Source organism: Tetrao urogallus, assembly GCF_951394365.1.
Source record: "Tetrao urogallus genome assembly, chromosome: 11".
NCBI lineage: Eukaryota > Metazoa > Chordata > Aves > Galliformes > Phasianidae > Tetrao > Tetrao urogallus.
In genome coordinates this window covers 2,442,454-2,469,806 of record NC_136824.1, presented here as the reverse complement: position 1 = coordinate 2,469,806, position 27,353 = coordinate 2,442,454, and the positions used below count along the sequence as shown (strand labels likewise).

General features: G+C 48.9%; 1 protein-coding gene across 1 annotated transcript in view; it reads right to left on the bottom strand.

The window, feature by feature from the left end:
- Positions 1-27,353, bottom strand: part of IGDCC4 (immunoglobulin superfamily DCC subclass member 4) — a gene marked incomplete at both ends in the record, with an annotated part of 75,509 nt that overhangs the window by 20,317 nt on the left and 27,839 nt on the right. The window contains 5 exons of the mRNA XM_079540694.1: positions 17-427; positions 949-1,104; positions 3,492-3,626; positions 16,351-16,484; positions 21,355-21,496. Coding sequence (XP_079396820.1) covers positions 17-427; positions 949-1,104; positions 3,492-3,626; positions 16,351-16,484; positions 21,355-21,496 — 978 coding nt within the window. The remainder of the gene's footprint in view (positions 1-16; positions 428-948; positions 1,105-3,491; positions 3,627-16,350; positions 16,485-21,354; positions 21,497-27,353) is intronic.

Genomic DNA, 27,353 nt, shown 5'->3' with positions numbered 1-27,353 from the left:
GGCAGGTAACACCTACCCACAGCCCGCTGGTAATGTAACGAGAAGCCAATGATCTGCTCGCTGTTGTACTCTGGCCGCTCCCAGGACACTAAGACTGTGGTGCTGGAGAGGGACACGGCTGAGACCTTCTTGGGAGCGCTGGGCAAACCCTCCCGCACGATCACGGAGAGCTTGGCAGTGGCGCACGCCATGCCCAGGCTGTTCTCAGCCACGCACTGGTAGTAGCCAGCATCCTCCAGCCCGATCTGATTGATCACCAAGCTGCCGCTGCTCTGGACCTTCACTCGCCCATTGGAGAGGATGGCCTCGCCATTCTTCAGCCAGTGAATGGTGGGGGCTGGCTCGCCCTCCGCCTTGCAGACGAATCGAGCCGTGCTGGCTCGGGTGCGCGAGATGGTTTCAGGAGCCTGGGAGATGCTGGGCGTAGCTGGGAGGAGAGAGGACAAATTAATGCAGTAAGGAGGAGGGAAAGACAGCAGAGAAAATCCCTTCTCCTCCCCCCTCACTGCTATGTTTTATTCAGTAGCAGCTTTGCTTACAAGATAGGATTTGCCAGGCAGACTCTAGAGGCTTAATTTAGATTCTATCCAAAAGGAAAAATAAATTCCTTATCAATCATGCACTGCATTCCCTGATCCTAGGCTGTTCTCCCTCCTGAATTCCACAATACTGAAAGTTAATTGCTGATCCAGATTTTCACAGGGAAACCCTGGAGAACAGGAATAAGGCATAAAATGGTTCAGTAAATAGAAGGAACTAAACCCCAAATTAAAAAGGTTACATTAACCCCAAGAGCTATCCCAGCACAGGGCCTTCTGACTCCAACCTGGCTCCCTTCTTCCCCAGCAGGGGTCACAAACACAACACAAACTCTGGATGCCAGACCAGGTAATCCACAGCTACCTGGCAGCATTTCTCCCTGCAGCAGTTACTCTGCTCTCCACTCACCCAGGACCCGGAGCTCAGCCGCAGCTGTAACGAACTGCCTGGTCTGGGGTTTGTTAGCACGGCAAACATATACTCCAGAGTGATGGGGCTGGCTGGAAGGAATGAGGAGGTTTGTCCGACCCAGCACGATCACATCTGTGGAAACAGGCTTTCCATCTGCAGGAAGAAAGAAGCACAAATGCGGGAGGAAGTTCTAAGCAGAGACCCCAAATCCCAAACCCCAGCCCAAAGGAATATTTCTGCTGGAACATTCCTCCGCGCATGACTGAGCGTAGGCCAGCCCGAGTCAAAACTGCCTCAAGGTTTAGTTTAGCAATAATCAAAAAAGTCATGTTTCAAATCAAAATAGTCTGTAGTGCAAAGACTGTGCCTGGAATGAGATCCTCCAGGAATAGAACATTTGAGGGAAGGCTATGCTAGCATATTCTTTGGAAAAGCTGCTGGATCTCCTTGCTGACTCCCATGCACAAATGCACATCTCTCCTCATGTGTTAATGCAAATGTCAGAGAATACTGAACTGCTAATGACTTGGGGTTCTTCCACCTTCTGGGACCTGGAAGTGAACTCAAATTTAGACAAGACTGCTTGTGGAGAAGAAGGAAGTATCCTGAACCAAGGGCTGGAGTTTGGGCAAACATAGCATGGCCAAGGAGAGGCACAGCTGGGCAACTGGGAACCCAATGCCAGCTCTGGCAAGAGTTACTGAGTTGAGAGAGCCAGCCAATTTACACAGTATCTGCAAACATTACCTCTCGTCCCTCTCCAGCTGCAGATAAATGGGTGTCTCAAGCAGCAAAACCTACATCACTCCTCTGCCCCCAAAGACTCAGCTGAATCAGAGCAGCTGTGCCTACTTAGCACCATCAGCAGGGAACAAAGCTGCGATCAGATTCTCTGCCCCCTCCATTTATTTCATGGAGCTTCAGGTGGCCTCACAGTTCAGTGGTTGCACTCTCACAGGAGGAGAGAATCAGCACACCCCACTAGCACAGGAGCAGTCTGAAAATCCAACCCCAGATGGTAGCAATTAGCTGACCCCACCAGGGCTGGCAAGAGCCAAACTGACAACTTGGAGATAGAATCCTGTGTTACCTACATGACTAATCCTCCAGCAACCCAGCCTGCTCCTTACTGCTGTCTTCCTTGCATAGCACAGAACTGCTATTACAATTAACCCATCCTTTCCAATCTGAAGAGTCTATGCTGGAAAGCAGAGGAGAGCAAGCAAACACTTGAAAATAGCGAGGAAGCACTTGAATGCATGCAAGGAACTGCTTCACCAGCCAGTTCAAGGAATCGTAGAATCCTTAGAGTTGGAAGGGACCTTTAAAGGTCATCTAGTCCAACTCCCCTGCAATGAACAGGGACATGCACAGCTAAATCAGGTTGCCTAGGGCTTGATCCAGCAATTCCCTTCCCTTTTCTTTCCCTCAATTAAAAAAAAAAAATAAAAAAAATTAAAAAATCATAGCAATAATTAGCTTTGATAATATCTACTCTGAGCATCAGCAGTATCCAGTATAGCAAAAAGTGGTGTAGCACGGGAAAAATGGTAATTTCTAATTGTGAAGTGCACAGGATAAAACAGAAACATTGCTGCCAGAACATGTAATCCTCACTGATTTGATTTCCCAACTTGTGTCCTGTGAGACTGTTTTTGCTCCTTTTTTGAAGGGAAGAGGAAATATTTGTGTACACTAAAAATCACTGCCTGTGGACAAGTCTGGGCTGAAGACCAACCACAATGAATGGTTACAGGGGAAAGGAGTCTTAAATCATGAGTCGGATTTGTGAAAATAACTGAGAGCCTTTTCTGGGAGAGAATCAATCCCTGAGCTGGAAATGGCCTCAGTCAGAGCCTCTGAAGCATCGGACGATGTGACACTGCTGAAGTGACACTTGTGACTCGGGCTGTCGGCCCTGGGTAACCTATGCCAGTCTGGCTCATTTGTACACCTCTAATGAGAACTGAGCATCTTCTCAGCTTCCATTACGGTGGGGAAAACAAAACCAGAAAAAAACAAAAGCCAGTAATTTGAACACAATGGGACTTTAGAACAAAAACCTCCCAGCAACACTCCCAGCTCACAGCTACTCCAATGATTAACAGACCTTATCCTGTTTTATAGTCCTGCAAGATAATACAAGTTCTTTCTCCAAGGCAATGGCAGATTCCACAGAGTCCCCACTAAGCTCTGAGTCACCGGAGGAGTGGCACAGGCCCGACCCCATCTCACGACCTTTACTACTGCTCAAGCTCCTACACTGAGTATGACTAATTTAGATCCAAAGGCATCCAGACACCAAAACTTCGTAATATTTCACAGGCCAGGTGAATTGCGTGCTTTGTAACCTTCCAGATTTAATCAGTAATTCCAGTTATTGAAGACATCCTACACCATGACTCCACCTGCATCATTAGGCAGCAATGTAAAAGGCTCTCACCTTGTCCCACTGATTTGTCTGCCTTCTAACAAGTTTTGAAAATGAATGCCCGGGTTCCTCCTGCTGACAGAGGCTCCTTTCCATCCCTTGCACTCACCCTGCCGTATCCAGGAGACAAATGGGGTGGGATCAGCAGCTGCCATGCACTCCATCACCACGCTCTCCCCTGCCACCACCGTGGTGTTCTCCGGAGCAGCAATGATGGTGACATCTCCTCCTGCTGGCTGGGAACCTAATGCCAAAAACAAAAAGAAAAGGCTGTTCTTCACTGGAGAAGTGTGTAGAGATGCACAGCACACCAGAGTCCGCCATGTGTCTCACATGTGCTGTCTCATGCCTAGCTGGAGGAGAAAAATAGGTCTTGTTTTTATGTGACAGCATTGTTTTCCCTTAGGATATGAACACAGAGGTGTCCTAAAGATTTATTCTCATCATATCAACACCAATAGAAGTTAGTATCAGGACTTTCTCATGGAAGATAAGAAGAGTTTCAGCCCAGAATGTTCATCAGCTCTTGCAAATTAGTTTGTTAATCAGATGGCACTCAGGGACATGGTTTAGCAGGCACGGTGCTGATGGGTTGATGGTTCAACTTGATCATCTTCGAGGTCTTTTCCAACCTCTAATTCTAAGACACCACTATTCCTCAAGCACAACAACTGCTCAGGACACAGCGTATCTTTTGCCAAGGCACTTTAAGAGTTCAGAAAGAATCTAACATCTCGGCTAAAGAAATTCTGATACTCAGACGTGTGCTGTGAACTGCAACAAAGAGAGGCCAACACTCAGTGCCCAGGTTTTCACCTCAGGGCACACAGACTGACTCAGTCACTCCGCACCCGGAGGAGAGCACGCTATTTAGCTGATAGGCGCAAAGACAAATGGCCGGCACGTAAAATCAAGCAACATTTACATGAAGATTTATAGGCTACATTGCACAACTTCTTGAGAAAGGGATAGGGATTTTTTGCTCAAAATGAACCTTCTGTGTCTATCCACTACTAAGCAGAGGTTAAGGGAAGGTTAAGGAAATGCCTTTGCAGCGGCCAGATTTCTGTTGTCAGATTAAAACAATCAGAGCACGCTTGAGAAGACCAGACTGTTCATGACCTTCGACAGCAGCAAGGTTCTTTTTTCCCAGCTCTCCCAGAAACATTCAACTCTGAGGGACACTGTCGGTTGTTGTCCTCAGGAAGGGAGAAATAACTGCAGAGGAATCACGTAGCATGAGGAATTCCTGAGCCTGCTCCAGGTGCTCCCAGGATTGAGCAGAGAAAGCTGTGGGCAGCAAATCCAACACAGATCAAAGCAGCTTTTGGCACAGCCTGCAGTTAAGCCTACTGTCTCCTGATGCTGCAGGGTATAAAACGAAGAGGTTCAGGCAAACTCACAAAGGAACACACTTAGCAGGATGGTTAAATCGAAGCACTCACTGCAGTCCCCAGCCCAGGATGTCCCTACATCTCCAACTGCCAGACCCTGAGATATCCAAGGAAAGCACCATGCCTCCTTGCCCTGTTTCTAATGTACTTGCCTTTTGTGGTTGCTGTGCCTGCACACTGCAGCACCCAACATGTTGTGCTCAGCACATCTCCAGCCTCGCTGCCACCTGCTCAGTGCACAAATCTTACCAAAGAGAGTTGGTATCACTCTGATTTTCTTTCAGCCCATACAGATGTGAAAGGAAATTCCATCTGTAGTAGGATGAGTATTAGAAGCAGTAGGTAGAATTGCCAAGGCAGAGCAGGGAGAGCAGGAGCCTGTGCTTGACCAGCAGATGGAAGCAGAGACCGAGGAGTGCCCACAGCCCCCCCAGCTGGGGCCATGGCTGGGCACACCGAGCTGCACCCCAGCCCTGTGCAAACACCAGCAAAAAGAGCTGGCTGCACTGGCTAGGGCTTTGCTCTGTTCCATTGCATTTGCTATGCATATCACTCACACCTGCAGATGCTTTCAACCTAACATCCATCACATCCAGTTGCAGCAGGACAACCTGGGGCAGGATAGGGGCAAGAAGGAGTTACGTCAAAATGTGGTGGGTTCAGGGACCTCATCTCCACACAGCCTTGGCTTCCTGCAGCACCAGCGCTGGGCTTGAGAACTACTGAGCCAGAAATGGGCTAAATGTAAACCAGGCCTGAGAGCTTCCGCAAGAGACACGTAAGCTGGAGGCCCAGAGAAATACAAGGTTCTCTAGAATGGCAGCTTTTGTTTAGCTCCAGTTCCAGTTCAGCAAAGCACTAAAATCCACAATCAGTCATCAGTTCTGTCCACAGGAACAGGCCAAAGGCTCACTGCTCCAACAGCATTAAGAGCAGCTGCAGCCACAGGGACCTGCAGCTCAACCATCCTGGTCTGAGGCAGCCAGGAGTCAGGTCTCAGCCTCAAAAACCCAGTGGAAAAACAGTTCAGATGCCAGGTGTTTGTCACTGATTGCTACTGAAATCATATTACAAAAGTAAACAGTCCTGCTTGCTTTTCCAGCACATTCCCCAGTATGCACATGGATGAATGCCCCATGCACCTCCTGTACACAGGGACAGCTCTCTCCAGCTCTGCATTTTGGAGTGCAATCCTGTAAGTCAAGATCCCCTTATACAGCATCCTTTAGAGCACATTTTTCTCTTGCTATCTCAACAGGCCAGCTGGATAGGATGGAGCTCAGGTTAAGTGCTATGAACTGGGTTTGGTTTGGTTTGAAGACTTCCCAAGAAGAGTGCTCAGCTAAGCAGGAAAACCTCTGCTCAGTGCTGTCTGACAAACATCAAGAGCAAAACCAACTTCAGTTTTTGTCTCCACTGCCACTGAAATAATTTCAGGTCAAGAGGGAACATTGTTAGAACCAAAGGAAAAGGGAGCTGCAGTTTCCAAGACATCTTTCGTTGCCTGAACAAAACAGGTCACCGAACACATCTGCACCATGCAGTCTGTTTCGGAGTACTAAAAGCTTCTGCAGTGCTGCTATTTTAAAACTTGGGGTTTGAGATTCCTCTCCCAGTTCCCAGCTTTGTTTTGTCTCTCCAAGCAGCAGGGCTGCTCTAGGCAAAAGCTCTGCACAGCCCAAGGCACAAGCCCTGAATTCCTAGAAAAGCTCACCGTCACTGCTGCCTTTGCAGACTTGTTGCCCTTCTGAATCAATTTTGCTGAATGAGCAGAGCTCTGGGCACTGGGAAACGCTGAGATGAAGGCGCTACTCCTGCACGTTTTGCCACCCTGTGCCCATGTTTGTGTCTGCGCAGGGAGACACAAGGATGCCATCTCAGCATTAAGGGGCAAGACTTACTGACAATATGCAGAAATACTTCCAAGTGTCCCCTAGGTTTTCCTGTTCACGAGTGACTCAATGCAAGCTGATTTTCAGCATTTATGCATTTTCCCATCTTCCCATCACAAGTCAGCACAGTCAGGCTAAATTCAAGCGCTCCACTCCTTCACACCATCACTCACACAACATGGAGTGTAGTGTCAGGTGCAGTGTAGAAACCAAATGGAGGCAGCAAAGGGAGCACAGAAGGCTCTGAGCAAAACGCCCAGTATAAGAAACAGTTCTGTAGAGTCTCAATGAGAAGAGAAAGTGAGCAGGGATGTGAAGGGAGGCACCATGGGGAGCTGCTTGGGACAAAGCACAAAATGTTTATTTGAAGTTTGAGCTTGAGTTATAAAATACAGCAGCAATCTGAAACTCTCAGAGCCTACAAGCCGGCTCTGCCTCCAGAGCATCCATAATTCATCAGCTCTTTTCTCCCACCTCTCTGCTCTTCTTAGCGCAGAGCATCCGCTAAGAATTCAGGCAGAGCAACAGGAAGAAAATGGTTTCTGTTCAGCTAATTTGTGATGGTTGTTTGCAGTGACAAGAAGATGATTCTGGTCGGGAACTAACAGATCTTCTCCTGCTTCCATAAACAGCGCGCCTCAGCAGAACTGCCACAGGTGAAACATGACTTGAGTGGAGTCACATTCAGCCCTCAGCTGTCAGCAGTTCAAGACTTGGAGATACCCAGTGATCAAGCAACAACCTTCTGCTCAGAGAACTTTCTCACCCTCTCCAGAGGAGGAGCATGAAACCTTATTCATCCCCGCGAATCTCCTCCGGGAATAGATCCTAGCACTGAGCAGCTGCTCATTAGGGAAAGTCAATGCTGTCACTGCTGTTATTCCGCAGACAATAAAGGAGCAAATTGCCCATTGCAAGCACACACCTTCAAAAATGCAAGCGCAGTGTTTGCTGAGCACGACCCACTCCCACACCCAGCTCTCGGCTCACAGACCTCCTGGATCACGCAGGGAGAGTGCTGACAGCAGCCACAGAAGAGAACAACATCCTCCACACCCATCTTCCTCCTCTGTTCACACTGTCCTGGGAAGTTATCTGTGATTTATTTCTACTTCTGGTCTAGACCCAGAATGGTACAAAATCTCTAGGCAGGATGTTTGGCAAACCATATACTGACACACTGATGGATCTGATCTGGGGGCAGTATCAGTGACATCAGGTCTCAACGTTGAGCATGCAAGCAAGAGTTTCTTCTTTTGCAGCTGCCCTCACCTGAGCTCAGCAATGCACCACTTCGCAGTAAGGAGCCAAGGGAGAAGCAACCCCAGTGGCTTCCAGAACTGCCACGTACAGCTCCTCACACACCCTAGCACCCAGGCTTCCCCAGCATGTCATCAGCCAAGTGTTCCCTCCTCTCCACAAAAGCAGCTCTTGCAACCACGCATCCTTTCCAAAAATTACTATTAACTCCTCTGAGCCTCCTCCTGCCCTTTTGCTATGCCAGTCCCTATGATTCTTTGAATCCAAGCTGTTTTCCTTCATTAGTGCAGCTGGAGATGAGTAACTTTTGCTTTCAATACAACAGGTTCAGGAGCTTTTAGATATGCATCCCAGAGGCTCAAAGGAACAGCTCCAGCACTAACCACACCTAAGTATTGAGACTGCAAAAATCTTCCCACTGTGATCTAGCAGCACCAATGCCCATAGCTTCACTAGAAATGCTCATTTCTTCCCTTCTTAGGGGCTACAATGGCACAAATCCAACCTGGAAAAGCAGATGAAAAGGAACTGCTTTTTGCTTGGCTTGAGAGAAACAGCCTGGCTTTCCCCAGCTTGTAGTGCCCTGCATGGAGCTTGGGAGCACACAGTGACAGCCCCAGCACCAGAGGGGCCAATGGGCACTCCTCCTTCATTCCCCTCAACTTAGTACAACTGAGAGATTTCAGCCCAGGAACTGCTTGTAACCAGATGCCCAGGAGGGGCTGAACAGTGGCAAGTTTCCAGGAACTGCCCAGCATTTTCAGGGGGCTTTCCCCCACCCAAACCATGGAGCATTTGGAGTACAGAGCCTTATACATCCAGGGGACGTTCAGCTTTGCTGCAAAGCAGCCGGAGCGTGCTTTGCCCACCACTCCTCCTCCTGTAAAGCTGTCAACATTGGCTCTCTGTTTGCGTACACGCAGTTGGAACTGCTCTTCATTACGCCAAGAGGGACTGGAGCCAGCCAGACTGCACGAGGAATTCCTGCTTGCTTCCCCAGTGAGTGCTTGGAAGCGCCCACGTTTCGCTGCTCCGCGCAGGAGCCAGGCAAAATAAACAGGAGCTGAGAGCTCCGCGGCACGGAGCGGCTGCCGACCAGCGCTGGGGTTCTGCTGCTTTCCTGCGGGAGGCCCCAGTTAGCTGAGGGGCCGGGGAGCTGGGCCATGCGTCTGCATTTGCAGAAGCCTGAAGATATGCTGCATAGAGCTCTGAGAGGCAGAAGGCAACAAACGCAACTGTTCAAGTGTCACTGATAATGTCAGCACTGCAGATAAAAACCATCATTTAATAAGCTTTTAACCAGTCCTGGCACCTTTCCATGGATCTTCACGTAAAACTCCTTGTCAGAAAGTCCCTCAGTGCGCATCAGGATTTAACCCCCAGGTCAGACGAGAGGACTGCCGAAGAAAGGAAAGCAGCAGCGCTGTCTAGGGGTATCTGAAGCCCTTTGCAGAAGGCAGAGCAGCCCCCAGCCCAGCTCCCTGCCCTAACCCACCCCACAACCCAGACAGCTTAACCCAAACAACCCTGGGGCCCCAAGCCTGCCAGCCTCTGGGATTCAGCAGGAACATTCCCACATTTCTTTAACCATCATAACTGATTATACCAGCTCTGTGTGTAATTCAAGTGTGACAGAGGGGCTTCAGAGCGGAGCACAGGACACAAAGGCTGTCCTGTAGCTGCTTTCACCACCTAACAGAGATCCTCACAAGTATGGTTAGTTAGCTGATGACTGCTCTGTGCTAGCAAAGCAGCCTGTCTCCACATTTTGGCTCTGCCTTCAGGCTAGCGTGCAGGCAAAAAAATTGCTTGTCTGCACCTGCCTAGCCAGAGCTGCAGGCAACATCACTCCTGGGTCGGAGGGGTCAGCCCTGCACTGAGCACAGGGGAGAACACCTGTGGCAGAGCACGGGGTGGACTCGTCACAATCTCTGACACCAGCCAGCCCTTTCCCAGAGGGATTCTCCAGGACAACGTATCCAATTTCCAGGATGCTGCAGGTGAAACTTCCCAGAAAAACAAGCTGTAAGGTAGGCAAAGATATTCTGCTGCCTTTCCTGCAGAAAAGAGATACAGACACGGTCAACAGAAGGCTTTCTGGCTCATTCACACTTTCACAAGCCCTGGAACGCCTCCTTTCTCAGTCAGCCCAACTTGTGTCAGCGCCCGGAGCCATTTCACTCCGCTAACTTCCTGCCTGTGCTCGGAGGCTGACATTTCACAGGGACTGACACCTATTTCATCAGATCTATTTGCAATTCAGATCTACTTGCAACATTGGATCTATTTGCAATTCATGTAATCTGTACCTCTAGCTACAGCAGAGAGGGAACAGGCTGGAGGCCCCAGGCTGTGCAGAAGGACACAGCCTGCTTTCTTTGTCACCAAGGCTTGTGCTTTGTCCCACTCCTGCTGCCAGCCATGGGCACTCATGTTACCATCGTGCATGGCTTTGAAAAGAGAAATTACCTTGTGGTGTGTTCTCCTGATGCCAGGTATGCAGAATGCTTCCTACAAGCTATGCTTCAAACACACAACACACTGGGATCCTACAATAACACAGTCTGGCAGCAAATGACGACTGCCAACTTGGAAGGAAGAGCTAAAAGCAGATGGCTGCATCTGCATTAACTCAGGACAATGCAAATCTGTTTTCTAAGAAAAGTCTGGAAGGAAAGCTGGCTTTCTACAGGAAAAGATCATTAGTGATATCCATATTTTGTGTCAAACGGCTTCAGTTGGACACTTGCTGGAGTGCTGTAGCGATTCCCAATCTGTCTCAGGCAGTGCCTGAAGACAGAGAGCTCAGTAACACCACCTGCCCCAATCCCCTCCCTCTCTTCTGCTCTTCATTCTCCTCCACAATTCACGCAGCACTGCTCCTCATCTGCACTGTACACAGAGTTGGGCAAGAGCATCTCTCGCTGAGGACAAGGCCTTAGATCTGTCCCACATCCAAAGAAATGGGACCACAAGCTTTGCTGTGTCTCTGGACACTCGCAGCAACAGCATCCTCACTCAAGCTGTTAAGATTCTGTAAGCACTGCAGGGCACCACTAACGGCCAAGGCTCTGCAGTAACACAGGCAATTAATAATTAACAAGTGCCATCAGGAACCCAACCATATCCACCTTGCTGTCCCACAGCCCTTTGCAAGCTGCTGACCTAATTATTATCTCTATTCTTAGCTGCCTCCCAGGCTCAGCAGGCAGGTACAGCTGCTTTACACGCCCCAGGAGAGGCCAAGTGCAGTCCTGTAGTGCTGCTGTGATGTGCCACAGGGATCTACCAGCACCAAAAGACTCCCAGAGGAGAGCTGGCTGCAGTCTGCAGCTTAAACACTGCTTCAGCCAGAGCCTTACCAAACACCAGCTCTTATTTCAAAAAGCCTCAGAAGTGCAGTGCATGTGGACTATTAAGAGCTGCAGGTGGAGAACAAGGAGGACTGCAAACCAGTCCCAAATCCAGCCAGCTGCGATCTCGGGAGGCAGAGCTGCCTGCAACACAGGAGCAGAGCCAACCCCAAAAACTGCTTTGTGTGGGGGAGACCAGTTTGCCCTCAGGACCTGAAAACAGCTCACCTATTCCCTGCCTCACATCTCTAGTCCTGCTCGATTATCCTTGACACCTCTGTTGCCACTCACTTTGGTGCCAACCTCAGGTTTAGCTGTTCTGCTTAATAGGAGGTGAGGGCTCTGAGTTTTCTATCAAACCCTCTGTCACCGCGGGCTGCTGGAGCTGTCAGAAGCACAGCATATCACAGCCCTGCAGAACTTCACAGACAGCTGATCTGAAATTCCCCCTCTGGCTCCCGGGAACAGGCTGCTGATGCTCGAGCTACGGGAAGTTCTCTCTCGGCGATCTGCATGCTGTGATGTGTGCTGGCCCCAAACTGACCCCAGTCAAGGAAAGAGCTGGGTGTTTGGGTGGGTGTCTGCTAAGTGTCTGCACTAATCTTCACAAGTTTCACCAAAAATCTGTGGTCTCAGTCCTGCTCCATGTCTGCTTGAAGTCATCGGCATTGTGAGGCTCAGTAAAGGGAGACAGAAAGAAGAGTTTGCAGTTCATTTTAGGCAGAAGGTCACTTTTAGTTTACAGATTCGTTTATTAAGCTAGAAGAGCGTACATCTCCTGCTTCATCTGCCATCCTCTAAATTTATACTTACTATGGTTGGTTTAGCATCTTCTACTGCAAAGGAAGAATCAAGAGCATTTTTCACAATCCAGCAGCTCTGACATGTGAAGAGCTTCAGCTACCTGCAGAAACCTGAGCTGGGAAATGTGTGCAAACAGAGCCTTCATGGGTTAGAATTTGGGATGTCAAGTGCAGAGCAAATCCCTGCTTAAGAGCCAGAGGAAGAAGAAAACCAGAATGCTACACAGGAATAGTGGCAGAGGACAATGCTCAGTGGAAGAGACAAGGAACACGGACACAGCAGTTGCAGACTGAAGCTGGGATCCCCCCCATCTACAGAGGAGAAGCTCTTCACTTGTTGGCTGAATCAACAACTCACAGTGTTTGCTCTCCCCACGCTCCCCCTGCCCCACGTTGCACGGCACCCACATCCCAAGCTGCGAGGGGAGCACAGCGCGTGTCGGCAGGGCTCAGGCTGAGAGCCAGCCCAGCATCCTACACGTCATTCACACATGCAGAGACTGAAAACCCACTTGTGGTAACAGCACGTCTGTTTCTGCGAGGTGGTGGCCAACTGCGAGTGCTGCTCACTTCATCACCACCTTCCCAATGAGCCCCAAAGCTGGTCCAATCCTCTAGCTGTGTTCTTCTACAGCCTTTGGGGCAGAAGCCAGCCAGGTCCCAGCACCCGGAGCCTGGCTCTCCCTTAACACCCACAAATAAGCCACCGCAATAGGAACACCAAAAGAACACAAAATGCAAAGGTGTTTCACAGCTGCCTCCAAGCTGTGTCCCTGTTATCGTATTTCATAGAAATGCTTGACTGAAAAATACATTTCCTGGGACACTGCTGCAGTAAGCTGCTACAACTGTCAACGTAAATGATGTTCTGCCAACGGCAATCTCGTGGTGTCATCTCTAATAACATAGTACTAAATCCCAGCTCAGGGAGGACGAGCTCATCTGTTGGAAGGCTCCTCGGGGGCTGCTCACTGCAGCCCCTAGCCCTGCTGCATCTACACATGCAGATCTGTACTCCCCATTCCCATGTTTATTCCAGTGCAGGCACAGGATCACGTGGGCATGGCTGTGAGACCACTGTGGCAACACTGCTGCACTGACGTCTTGTCAGTGTCCCAGCAAGGCTGCCTGGGCATTCTGATTCTAGCCAGCCAGGTCTGGGACAAAGATTCTTACCCAAGTATCAGCATGAAGTGTGATCTGACATTGCAGCTGTGGTTACTCTACAAATCAAAGAATCACAAATCAAGAATAGGGTGCACAAGGACACAAGAAAAAAACCATATCCCACCAGGTAACACATCAGCATCCTCCTGTGCTTGTGCACAGGATCTGCAACTCACCTGAGCAGGCAGATCTCCAGCACCACGTGCCCACGTTGACACATTATTTTAAGAGAGCAGCTTCAAGCCTATTGCTTTATTTCTGCCTCTGGAAGTGCAGATAAAGAGTTAAGGAGCAGATTCTCGCCTGTGGCACACGGTCAGAAAGTGGAGACACCAAGAGCCCTGTCTTGCAGGACCATGCTTTGTTCATTCTGCTGCGGTGACCGATCTCTCACTGCAGATATAAACACTGAAATCTCCAGGATGGAGTTGTGGGGTCAAGATCTCAAAACAGATAGCTTTGTTTTAAGCTCCTGTACTTTTCTCAGCCCAGAGCTCTATTATGATCTGAAGCTGCTAGGATGTTTACCTTTCTGCAGGCATGTAGGCCATACCACAACAGATGTGGGGCAAAGAAACAGCACAAAGAGCCAGCACTGTGCATAGCATGGAGGGGAGAAGTGGAGCAACAGGCAAAGCGACCTGCTGAGATCACACATGATGATGCCCAAACTTTTCTGTTATCCTTCCTTAAGATAGAAGCACCTGAAGGGTGAAGGAATGGCACTGCCAGATGGGCTCGGTGCTTCATCTGCTGGGAGCAGCAGAGATTCAGGGGGAAAATCTGAGTTATCCCTCTGCTCCTATTCCTACAGCAGGCTCTGTTTCTGGGCTGAATGACAGAGGCCTGCTCTCCGGCTGCTCACAACACCAATTCTCCAGGGAACGTCTGGAAATTTGTACCATGAAGTCTGCACAGCCCAAACATCTGCAGAGCTCGCAGCCTGCCGCACTCTGCCGTGCCTCTGCACAGCCACTGACACACAGTGCAGCCTTCAGCATGTGATGGGGAAGGCACACAACCGAGAGAAATCACACTTTGAGAAGTGTTTTAGTGGGGTTTTAGCATGGTAGAAAGGGGTTGTGCTAACTGCTGTCTCTCCTGTGAAAAGGCCTTTAGTAAAGGAGATGGAACAACTCCCATCCATCACCCAACAACGGGCATGGGGAGGGACAGAAAGAACTGGGCAGAGGATCTACAGGGAAACAGATTCCTTTGCTACATACAGACAGCTCAGCCCCGCAACACCTGGCAGAAGTAGAGGCATGAGCAGGAGCTCCCAGGCCTGAGACCTGCCTACCCAGTGCCAGTGGAAGTGTTTGTATTACAACCAGCACAGCCCTGAAGTCCACCCGGAGCACTCACACTCAGTCATCACCACATGGCACTGTCTCATTGTTCCTGCCAGCAGACATGGAATAGTTTGGCCTCTGAAATGCCTGAACAAGCAACTCAAACAATACTAAATGGCTGTACCTTGAGCTTTACTTATTTTCTTTTCATTCTCTCACATCTCTTCTCCAATCTCCTCCAGCCAAAGGATTTCTGCCTTACAGTTCGCTCCAACTACTACCAGCTACTTCTGAGCAGGGAGTAAAAAACTCCTCAAGGCACTCAGGCACCCAGAAACAAGCCTCTGATGGAGACATGCTGAAACTCAAAAGGATCAATGCCATGCCAGTCACTGCTGGAGGAGCTTGTGGCCTGCACGGGTCACTACAGTTTCCCATCTGTCTCGGAGATACTTTTCCCCAATTATAAAAATCCCCAGAGATTTAACAGGCATGTTTTTCATCACTATCAGCTCAATCTGGTGAAAAACTCAACCTCGCATATTTGTTTTTGCAGCCAGCGGGTGGTGCAGTGCTGCAGAAGCGAGATTTGGGCGAGAACTCCAGGCAGAAATCTGCTCAGCCGGCTGCTGCTCCAGAAGGAACGCTTCCCATTTAACCTCTTCCCTTGCCTCCATTTGCAAAGCAGATTAAACATTGCAGAATACAAGATGCAATTATGCTGAACAAGTTACGATGCCAAGGACAGCATATTCACCTTTGTAGCTTGATCAATATTACTTATTGATATCAAACCAGACCCAATGGCACAGCGGTCTCTGGAATGTGGAACTGCCCATAGCAAGCGTTCTCCTTGCCTCTGAGCTTCATTAAGCTGGCCAGGGCTGACAATTAGATACAGAGCATTCAGCTGCTCATGAATTCTCTGCAGATTCCATACAGATTACCTCCATGACACAATCCATTGATCAGAGGTGTATTCTCAGGCTCCACAGTTAATTACACTCCCTGCTGATGGATGAACAGCAAAGCCATCTCTGTGAAAATACACTGGTAGCAGAATGCCAAGCAAAAAATCCCTAAACAAAGACAAAAGGAGCTGGGAAGCATTTCAGAGTTTTCAAGGTGAAATCTGCCGTGTAAACAAACAGGATTCAGCGCGAGCAGCAGACCGACATGGCCGAGGGACACCATCCAGAGAGCAGGGACAGCTCAGCCAGACGTGGTGATCTCACCCCCTAGCAGGATGAGGCTTACACAACACCGGGAAGTATGCGGGGTCTGGAGACCCACAGCACTGAGGCTCTCAGCTCCCTTCCCTTGCCCAGACTTGCCCACCACGCTCCTGGTTTACAGAGAAAAATGCACACAGAAGCTGAGGCCCAGACAGGGGGGCAAAGGACAGCTCACATGCAAAGCCCTGCTCAGTCTGCATCACCTGCAGAAATCCCAGATGAGTGTGTGCCCAAATGGCACAGAGATCTCTGAAGCCTCCCCACAGCTCGGCAGTGAGCCAGCTACATGGACACAGTGCTTGTCGGGTGTCAACGTGCTGCTCCTCTGGAGCAGCTCGCTATGCAATCTGGGGTAGACACAGCCCTGCTAACTATTCCATCCTCTGACTGTTTCTTTTGCTAGATTGTGCATCTTCCTCTACACATGCCATCCTTCGCTCATCTTCTACCTTGCCATCATGCACAACTTCCCAGCACGCACACAGAATCATCACAGAATGACTTGGGTTGGAAGGGACCTTAAAGATCACACACCCAGACCAACCTGTCCCTGCCAGCACCTTACACCTTACCTTTCAGGACACTGAGGACTGCAGCGTTGCTGTAGCGCTTGCGAGCAGCATTGCTGGCCACGCAGTGGTACACCCCTGCATCACTCTCCTGCACATCAACAATCTGGAGCACACCGTTTGGAAGAGTTATAAACCTGAGTGAACAAAAGGAAGAACATTAGACAGGATATGCGTTGCCTGAGCTATTCATCAGCTCAAAGCCCTTTTATCTCTGCCTTTTCTCCTTCAGAGGTATCACTTGCAGGTCCTGGTAACCACAGCAGAGTAGAACTGATGCATCCCAGTGGCTGAAAGAATGAGTGGTTCTTAAACAGCAGCAGCTACCGACCCACCCATGGTTCTGGGGCCTTCACAAGACAGGATCAGCTTCTGAGAGACTAGGGCTTTCCTGATGTAAATCAAATGCACAGCAGAAAATAATGTACACACATTCCTGCCTGCAGACCTGTAGATATCTAAGTGTACCAGTGCCTTTGCACACAGAGTCTGCCACTAACCTTTCAAAAAAGGTTGGAGGAAAAAAAAAAAACTGCATAGAATCTTTTTCCTGCCGCACCTCAGGTACACAAATGGACCAAGTGACACACAGATGCACCTTCATGGCCCAAAGCAGCCAGGACAATGCTCCTGCAGTGAGCAGCTGCCTGAAACCATGCCATTCCCGGGTTGTGTTGATTACTTTTGTTCTCACAAGAGCTCCTGGCTTTCATGAGCTGGCAAACTTACACCCAGGCATTCAGCATCCCTTATTTGCCCATGGGGTTCTACTGGGGAACACCTCCAAGGAGTGCAGTGGCTACATGGCTCGCAACATGAACACAATCCTTGCTGCATTATACTGAACAAAGCAGATGATTAGCAATTAGCATAAAAGTAGGAGCTAGTTGTCAGCATCTCCGTTTTCTGCCTGGATTCCTAGATGGCAGGCTCTTTATTCTTGAATGCAAGGCGCAAAGCCTACGTGATCCTTTTTTAATTATATATGAGATCCATTTTTAATTGCAAACCTCTATAAACAGAGCTGCCGAGCTTTGACAGGCAGCTCTAGGTTATCAGTCTTCATTATGAAGAGGACACATTCAAAGGCAATTGCTAAGGGGAGAGACAGCAGCTATTCCACAGCAGTAGCACAAAGACAAGTTATAGTCATGAATGCCAGCCCTTTCATCCACAAAGATTCCTGAAAATAGCCCTGATAGGCCAGGAGCATGGAACCAAAAGGACCTTAGGACATGATCCACCCCAAGTTCAAGACGTGGTCACCAGGAGCAGCTCACCCAATCCTGCAAGGCCTTAAACCTCTAGCAATGGAAATGCCATCCCTTCCCTAAGCAGTCTGTTCCAGAGATTAACATCCCCACTGCAAACCTAGAGCCCAGCCTGGACCTCAGCTGCCACAGTCTGAGCTCTTCACTTCTTTGTCTTCTGCACAACAGATATAGAAGACATAACAGAGCTTCTCCCATCACTACATGCACCATCCTACAGCCTGATTTAAGAATACAGACTTGCTGAAGCTTCCCATATTAGCAAGGGCAACTGCCCCAGACCCCTAAAGCCTCAAGCCATGCTTGCACTGTTTCCAAGATACTTCTCTCAGGATCAAGTTCCACAGTCCCTAGGAGGAGTCGTGGTACCCTGAAAACCCTTATAAGGATCCCTCATTAGGACACAAAAGGAAGAAGACAAATATTTGCATCCTCTCAGCACTGGAGGGAAAGCTTCCCACTGCGATAGTATTTATTTTTGTCGTGCATCTGCTCTTTGAGTCTGTAATTAATATCAACATATTTCAAGCACTACGCAAAGCAACTCACAGCCACATGAAGGAGACTCCAATTCTGTATCACAGAATCGTGGAGGCTGGGAGGACCTCTGGAAAACCATCTATAGCCTTCTCATCTACAGCCTTCTCCCTCTGGGGTAAGGCTCTGGTAGGCCAGGCTGCTCAGGGCCAAGGTCAGGAAGGTTCTGAACATCTCAGAGGATGCCCATGCTTGACTGCCCTCACAGAGAAGAATTTTTATCTTACATTTAAATAGAATTTCCCAAACTACAGTTTGTGCCCTCTTGCCTCTTCCACTTGCTCCTCACTCTTTCCTCCTCAGGTAAGGTATTCACACACATGCATGAGATCCCTGCCAGCCACTCATTCCCCAGCCTGTCCTGGTGCACAGGAGGGGACACTTCCCTGTATTGAAGCCTCTTAGGTTCCCGAGAACCCATTTCTCCAGCCTGCCCCAGTCAGGCAGCCCTACAAGTATCAGCCGCTTCCGTCTGCTTTCTAACACCTGGAACTTGCTGAGGGTGAGCTCTGCCCCACCATCCAGGTAATTAACGAAAATGTGAAACATGAAGTGTCCAGAAGTGCCTTCAAGCTGTTCTACAAGTTTACAAAGCTTCTTCAAGCTCTTTGTGATCCTACAGCTGTAGAGCAAAGAATATTCTAGCATTAACAGCCCACTTCCCTTTCTTACCTCTCCCCACTACACTGCTGCCAGATACTGACTGCAGATCATGTGATCTGAGGTACATGCTTATGTGCAGACTAAAGATCTCCATTTCTTAGCAAGTGTTCATTTTGGCTGTACAGAAAACAATCAGCTATTTGGAGCCCGGTGTGAAACTCAGCCAGACAGAAACAGAGAAGAGATGATGCCAAAAGCTGTAGCTGCATCCCAAAGCAACTACAGTCCAGTGAAATCCTGCAAGCCGCCCCTCAGCAGCTGATGCAGATTTAAGACTTTTCTTTTTTAAAAAGTACTTCAGAGCCAGAATTGCAAAATAATTCTGTCTTATTTCTATGCAGAAATTGGATTCTGTCCTGAACTTCAGAAGGGTGGGAAAGGTGTTTTGAAAACGTCCCTGAACAGCCCAAGAAGTGAAGAAGTGCTTAAGGATTTTTTAAGCTAAGCCTTCAACACATTCAGGGTGACACCACAGTGGAGCCTGTGTGCAAGAGTGCCATGAGAAGAAGAAAAAAAAAAGAGGTAAAAAAAAAAAAAGCTATGATCAGTTTTATCAGTTTCTTGTGATTGTTCTATCTGTCATAAAAGAAACCATAAGCACCAGTGTAAGAGCATTATCTGCAAGGCTGCATCTACAGCCCCAAAGCCGATGTGTGCGTACATCTAACGGCGCTGTGTCAGAATACGAAGTCATCCCCCTGATGCTGCCTACCCAAAGGACTGCACTTTCACAGGCTCATCAGATGTGTGCACAGGAGGGAGTCCCAGAAGCAGAGGCTGTCCCCAGGCCTGGTCGTTCGGCACAGTGGGGTGAGGATAACAGAGGTCTGGTTGGCAGCCAGCGTTTCCTGGAATTCGCTTAATTCCTTCAAAAGCCGGTTATATTAAATCCAGCAACAACGAGACAACAAGAAAGCAAATCCTTCTGAAGAAGCATATTAGCTAAAACACGATTTAAAAAGCAAGATCTGCAGCTAGAGATTACGCTCTGGTTTTTACAAGGAAAACAATTTTTAGGCTGCCTGTGTTGAAAGCAATCTCCGAGCAAGTAATTTCAGAACATCCATCCAGCTGTCTCATTAAAAAGCCATTGCCCTATCTACGGCACACTTCCCTCTGCCATCCCTTCTTTTGTTTTGTTTTGCTTTTTTTCCTTTGCTTTTTTATTAATTAATTTTTGTCTCATTACAAAGCAATAGCTTTGTATGAACCCTAGAACCCTTAGATGCCACTCTTCAGACTCAAGTAGCAGAAACCATTTTTTGTTGAAAAATTATTTCTAGATCTTATATCCCCTTTTCCTTTCCATCTTCTCCCCCACTCCTGGCTTAATCTTCTTGGGAGAAACAGCTCCTTCTTCAGAACAGAAATGAGTTTTTGCAAACTAAAGGACAACATGATCACTGATCCCATGCAGGGATGATGTCTACAGATCAGCTCTTATCCAGCTTATGATTTATTCCCTTCCCTTGCCTGTAAGTGTCTTTCATTACTAAAAGCAACTTTCATGCTGCAGGACTCTACCTTTCGCCCTAAAAACAAAATGTGGGGTGTTGAACTAGATGACCCCATACGTAGGAGTAAAATAAGTGGAAAGATCACCCAGGTTACTGAGCACACACAGAGCTCCAGAGAAATCATTAACACCAAGACGAATCTGGGTGAGAGAACAGTGAAGAAAATGACTGGCTCTAAAGTCACTACTGAAACGAAAGAGAAATGACATCTGGGTTCTGTCAGGTACACGCAGCCCCAGCACCATCCCCCACGGCCAGCCGGGGAAACGCTCCTCAAGCCACGATCCAATGCCCCAGAAGGTTTCCATCTACTGAGCTTTGCACAGGACTGCCCCAGGCAGCCCCTACTGCCGTGCTCTGCTCCACACACACATGGGCTTTTACAGGGTGCAGGATCTGTGCTGTAAGAACCTGGACGATCTGGAGTGCCTCCATTCGCATTTAGGCGCTCTGCTCGTCAGCATGCTTGTTTATTTCCCTTGAACTCTCTAGATGAGGAGTAAGTGGCTGATAAAAACCATGCTGAAATTGTGCATCCTTGCGTGCAGACCTTCCAGACCACCAGAGAATTGAGGCACAGGTCTCATTTAATTACTTTGCTCATTAGCCAATTTCTACCCAATTTCATTTCTACAAACTATTACAGACTACAAGACTATTACAGAGCACTTGGCCCGTTGTGGCAAAGGCTCAGGAAGAAGAGATAAGTAACAAAAAAGGGAATGATTTTGTTCTTATTGCTATTTTGGGCTGTTTGGTTTTGGCTTTTTTTTTTTTTTCTTCAGTTTGTTGGATGATGTTTGGGGAAAGTCTTACTTTGTGTTTTATCAGCTCATTCGCACGGGTCCCTCCAGCAAGTGCTGCTCTTTCAGCACTTCGTTTTCAGGTTGAAAACTGATTCAGACCATTTCTCTCCTCATTCTAGCTTTTTATGAAAGACTTTCACATTTTAAGTGATCAGGTTTGGGATTTTTTTTTTCTTTTCCTTTAAATAAATGGGAAAACAATCAGGACATCACCTGGGTTCTTCTGGAACAGCTACGTGATCCTTCTCCCACGTGATGACAGGGGAAGGTAAGCCTTCGATGCGGCACTCAAACCGAGCCATGCCATTTTCTTCCACTGTCTGCGACTCCGGCTGTTGGAAGAAGCGTGCCAAGCCTGGGAAAAGAAGAAAGCAAGGCAAGTTAGGAACTTGAGTTTCTGCTGAGAAACGCAGACCTGGTATGGAGGACAAGTTGGCTGTAAATGAGCCTGAAGTGCAGTTCCTCCCTTTGCCATCCCCTACAAGCCCCCAGCAATCCAAGAACAGCAAATGAAATGTTTCAACCTGCAAATTTGCTTCTCGCCTCATTTTATCCTGGAAGGCAACAGTGTGAGAGAAGACAGACAACTAGCTGGTTTTGCCAGTTGCTCTTCTAAATCGCTTCCTTTGTTCATTTACTCCACTGGGGAACCGCACACAGAATGAGAAACAGAAGAGGGGAAGCACGGGTTCCCCTTTACCTTGTGGCACACTCATAGCCCAAATCAAGAACAGGTAAGAGGAAGAACAGAGCCAGATGTCATCCTTCGTGACCAAAACTCTGCCCGCAGGCTGGCAATGCTGGAGCAGCACATACTTCATGGTGGCGTTAGCCTGAGGAAGCACGTACATTTTGAAAATAAAATGCTTTTACATGCCCTATTTTAACCTCAGCATATTCTCAACTGTCATTAGAATTCTGTTTCACTTAAATAGTTATCGCATGTTTAAAGCGACTCGTTGCTCTCTGCAGCAGTTGCAGACTGAATTCTCGCACCAGCTGAACGCCAGGTAGAGTTCTTCAGTTCAATGAATGATAATGAAAAAACGCTTTCTGGAAAAGTTTGAGAGATAAATTAATATAATATAAGGCCCCAGTTCAGGCAACAGTTTTAGTATTTTCAAATATACTCCGCAGAGCACCTGAGTGCAGAGTAATTTCCAAGAACTGCATGATCTTTTAAGCTCACGTTAATATATTTTGCTGAACCCAAGAGTTTAAAAGGAAATCCATCAAACACAAGTGCACTTTCACGTTGGCACCATCAAAACAACCTCCTTCTTGTATCCATAATGCTCTTTCCTGTTGTACTCTTTTCATCCTATGAGTGTAAATGAAAGCACTTTGTCAGTCTCCAAAGGCTCAACATGCCTGGAAATGGCACGAAGGTATGCAGGAACCCCTCTAAAAAGATGAAATCTGTCAGCATCTCTGTTCTCTTTGCTTCAAGTCAGGTCACCTGTTTTTCTTCCATTCATTTTTAAGTGGTATAATCTAAGCTGATACAATGGAGCCCCAAATTTTCCAGCAGCTTTAGATGAGCCTCCAGAGACAAGAAAACTTACGTGCAAACCATGGGCTACAAACAGCAATGCCACTGCTAACAGCAGCAAAAAGGCTCCATAAATTGCAGCAGGCAGCTCCTCACTCTTTGCTCTCCCATGTGGCAGCAGGCAGGTGTATTTTATACATTCTCCTAAGAGATGCAGGGTGTTCAGCAAGCCAGGCTCACCCCTGCACATTTTGCCATGAAGGCCAAAGGGGTACGAAAGGGAGCAGTGCTTTTTGAGTCCCTGGGCTCACCAGAGCAGCAACCTGTCCCAAAAGAAACGACAACTGGCTGCCCCTTCCCCATCCCCTGCCAGACCTGTGTCTGCAAGCTTGAAATGCACTGTTGAGAACCAAACCCTGCCCTACACCTCAAACCAGCCCCATGCCTGCTGTGCTGGGCTCCAGCACGGCTCTTCAAAAGCAAAGAGCCAAGAAATGCACCCATGACAGATTTCTCATTACGGTGTGGAGGAGTGTGACTAAACAGTGACCCTGATTAGGGAGCGCAGCATCCTGAGAGCTAGCAAGGGCTGAGAGCTCAGTGGCTGTAGCACATGGAGTAAACCTTCACTTGCCTGCTGGTGTCTCCTCCAGATAGCTCTCAGGGTGGGACTGGGAAGCTGGGCAGCTCTGCCATCCAAGTTCAGGATCCTGTTCCCTGTTACAGGGACATCCTGTTAGGACATCAGGATAGGGATTGCTGAGGACATCCTGGGAAAGAAAACTATCTCAGGAAGCTTTGAGAGGAGCAGCCTGCAAAGTCATGCATTGCCTGGAGGACAGAACAGCAAGGACCTTTGTGCACAGAAAGCAACACCAAACCAAGGTAAGAAAAGTGGAAAGGTTTGTTTGATGCAGGGCTGAGCAAGAACACCAGATCTCAGCACTGGTGAGATTCAGGTAAAGACAGCCTTCCTGGCCAACTTCACTGCTGTTCCACAAGCATCTCCTGCACCAGCTCAGAGCCATGACCATGGCATGCTGGCATCCTTTGTGATCCTCTTCTGTCATCCAAGTGATGCCTGGGTGGAGAGGAGGAGGCAGCACATGCCTGGCACCCACAGAGTGGCACAGCCTGGGCTCAGAGCTGTTCTGCAAGCTCATCCTAGGAGTATTCAAGCAGGGTCCATTCTCTTTCCGTAAATGTTCTTATGGAAAAAAACTTGCTGCAGAAGATGATCTTGCAGGTCATTTCCAACCTTGTGATTCTATGATTCTGCAGAGTAACAGGTTTCAAGGAGGCATGGAAGAAAAACGCCAGGAGTGAAAAGGGAAACAAAGCAGATAGATAAGACTCAATGGTCTTTTCAACTCCTCAGCTAGGGTTTAGCTCACTAAGCCTGCTAAAAGCTATGCCATGCCACAAAACAACTCCCAGCCATGTTGTGCTGGTTTCCCTGAGCACCTTAAGGCCACTCAGTAAAAAATGACGGACTGCAGGTGAAGAGGTGGAGGAGCACTACAAAAGCGTGCCAAAGCTCCACACTGCGCCTTTGGGAGCGCATCGCACCGCTCCCTTCCCACTCACATGCTCAGCCCAGCTGGAGCCAAGCTGTGTGCCAAGGCTCCCAGCCCGGGGGTGCCGGCGGCACAGGGAATGCTGCAGCCTCCCCCCCTCCCAGCAGCACAAGAGGCCCTGAGCTTGGAAAGGCTGCCAGGCAGCAACACTACACCCAAGGCAGAAAATGCAGCCTATGCGAGGAATTCGGCCTTCTGAAAGAGGCTCACAGCTCTCTCGCACAGTGCTTTGCCCCCCCCAAGTCTCCACGTGCATATCCCCTGCCTGCCTTTTGTGATTATCCCAAGGTGCTTTTAAGATGGGGGGGGGGGGGGGGGTGTGTGACTAAAGCCCCCAGTGAGATCATATATACTGCCCAGACAAACTGCTCTGAACTGCTAAATGGGACGGGAGACTGCAGGATTTGCTGTGATTGGTGCGATTTGCCACGGTTCCACAGCGCAGAGGAGGCAGAGCCAGAGCTCAGTCTGCAGGCCAGTTGGCAATGTAGGACCTGTGCTGCCCAGCTTACCCTCACAGGGCTCACTCCTACCTCTGCAGAGCCACTGGTTCCCTATCTACACCCAAGAACATCCAAGAGGCACAGCTACAGGCGATCCAGAGCCTGTGCACTGATGTGCTGGAAGTTCTTCAGCCCAATTGGAGGGAAGCAGAGAGACCTGGTGATGCACCTGGTGCCCAGAATAAATAGTATCAAATCCATAAAGTAAATCCTTAAAAATACAACTAAATCCCTGTCTTTCAGAGACAGTGCAGCACAGAGAGCTCTCTCTCAGGAGAGGAGCCCATGCACACACGTACACCTCTCCCTGCTGCAGCCTGTGCTGCCAGCTGCAACACCAAACCTCTGCAGCTCTGCCAGCAGCCACACGGCGCAGGCCTGTTCCCTCCAGGCACAGCAAACGTTTTCATCTGACAGCTACAATTACTGTAATTTTCTAGAACCTCCCTCGCACAAAATGTTTAGGCTAAATTAACAGCTTTAACAAATCTTCACCAATGTAGTTATTAACAGGTAGAAAGCTACACCTTCCCACGATGACAATAACGCCCCTGGTATTTCCATGTAGGAGCAGGCACAGCTTGGAGAAACCTGCAAATCTAATCCAGCAGCCCAAACAGGCATGCTTGTACCATGAGCCATGGTGTGCAGGTGGTGAACAGTGACGCAGGTCTCAAGCCAGCAGCACACTGGGATGAGCTCCAAGATGCTGTTGTGTCACACATGTATTCAGCAAAACATGAGCCAACACAGAGGTGACAATGGAAGGGAAAGCATGGAGGGCACTGCAGTGTTAGGTTCCCCCGGAAGGCACTGCTGGGGCCAAGGCATCTGGGCAACTCCACGTGTGGCAGATCCGTGTGTGCTGTCCCCCACCCATCACTGCTCTGTTGTTTGTCCCACCAAGGCTGTGCTCCCCAGGTCTCCTCTGCTGGCTGTGGCCCAGTGATCCAAGCAGTGACCCAGCAAAGTCCCAGGCACTCAAGAGGACGGGCGGCACCCAGCACACGCGTGAATGTCTTCTCAGCAACTCCTGAAGGAGGGCTGCCTATGAGGCCATCTTCATCGCTTTAGCATAGGCAGAGAGAGCCTTTCACGTTCATGCACATAACAGCAGGCTTTTGCATTTTGGCAGCTCCTGTCAGACAAGAGATGTGGACTTCTGTGCTTCCTTTAGTAATCACCTCCAGCAGCCTACAACTCAGTCCCTCATAGTGCTTCCTTGGACACTGCTGCCCTGTTAGCCAGCCAGCCTGCAAACTGCCCAGCCTCTGTCACTCCAGCCCTCACCAGGGTCCCATCTGTCTGCACCAATCAGCCACTCCTAGTCTCCCAACTTACCTGGCTGACAGAGAGCGAGCACAGCAACGCTGGAGCTGCCCTCAGCTTCTGGGGCTACTGAGAAGGTATATCTAATTGTGTAGAAGCACTAAGAAAGCAAGAGAGAAGCAAAATGAGTGCCTGAATGCACTGGTGCTGATAGGAGGGCAGTCTGGCAGGGCTTGTCCCAATTGCTCTGCAACTGCCTTGGCACTGAGTTTAGCAGATGCTGAGACAACCCACAGCTCCAGTCCCACAGTTTCCTCATGGTACTTTGCCTATATGGGGCAAGGCAGTGGTGAATGAACAAAGAAACGAGTATGAAAAACCACAGGAGATGACTCGATGTTATGAATGCTAAATGTTCTTGTCATCGCAGTGCTGTGTGGTGCACAGAGCCCTACAGCACAGCACAGGATCTCCCCTGTGCGGTGTATCAGGAGCACAGGCTGAGGGTAGTGTTGATATAACCTACCTGCTAAACAGGTTTTCATCTGTCTGGTATTGATCAGCAGCGCCCAGGGCAGTCAGCACAAAGAATAACTCCATCTACCCGTAGACAACTTCAGACAGACTGCTGTATTCAACCAGCAGGAAAAAAAAAGAGCCTGTACGATCCTCATTTGCACCAGCTGAATGCTAATGCAGCAAGCGCCTCTGCCCACCCCATGGAACAAAACACAGCCAGAGATGCATTTCATTAATAATTCTCTCTCTGCTCTCCATTCAGAAATGAGTGTTATGTCAGGTGCATTCATTTGCCATAGCAGCACCTCGCCTGTGCAGCTGGCTGTTAAGGAGGCCTACGGATCCATGACAGGAAATGAGCTGGAAAGTTCATCTGTAATTCCTTGGTTCTGGGAGGAACCCACAGCACTCCTCTGGAAAAATCCACAGGGAGGGAAAGGCAATCCACGCCTGTCTCCCATTTTTGAGACATTTTCACTGTTCTCACTCATGAAACACAAAACAATACACCCAAATCCGTAACAGGAGCACAAAGAGACGCACTGGAAAGGGAATCGATGCCAGTTCAGGGTGACTGAGACTGGGGGAGGAAGAGCTGAATAGACCACCAGGACTCATGATGCCTCTTCCACTGCAAGTCTCCCAGACAATATCTGTATGCAGAATCCTTGACTCCAGTTTGCAAGAACCCTTGTGAGATCCTCAGTGGTCTCTGTGTAGCACGGGTGGTACAGCATCATCTGCATGTTCACTTACCATAGCTCTGTGCAAGTTCACAAGCATCTCAGCCCTAATTTCCCAAGACTGGGAACGTGTTTCAGGCTTGCATCTCACGGCGTGCTGTCTGGCTGC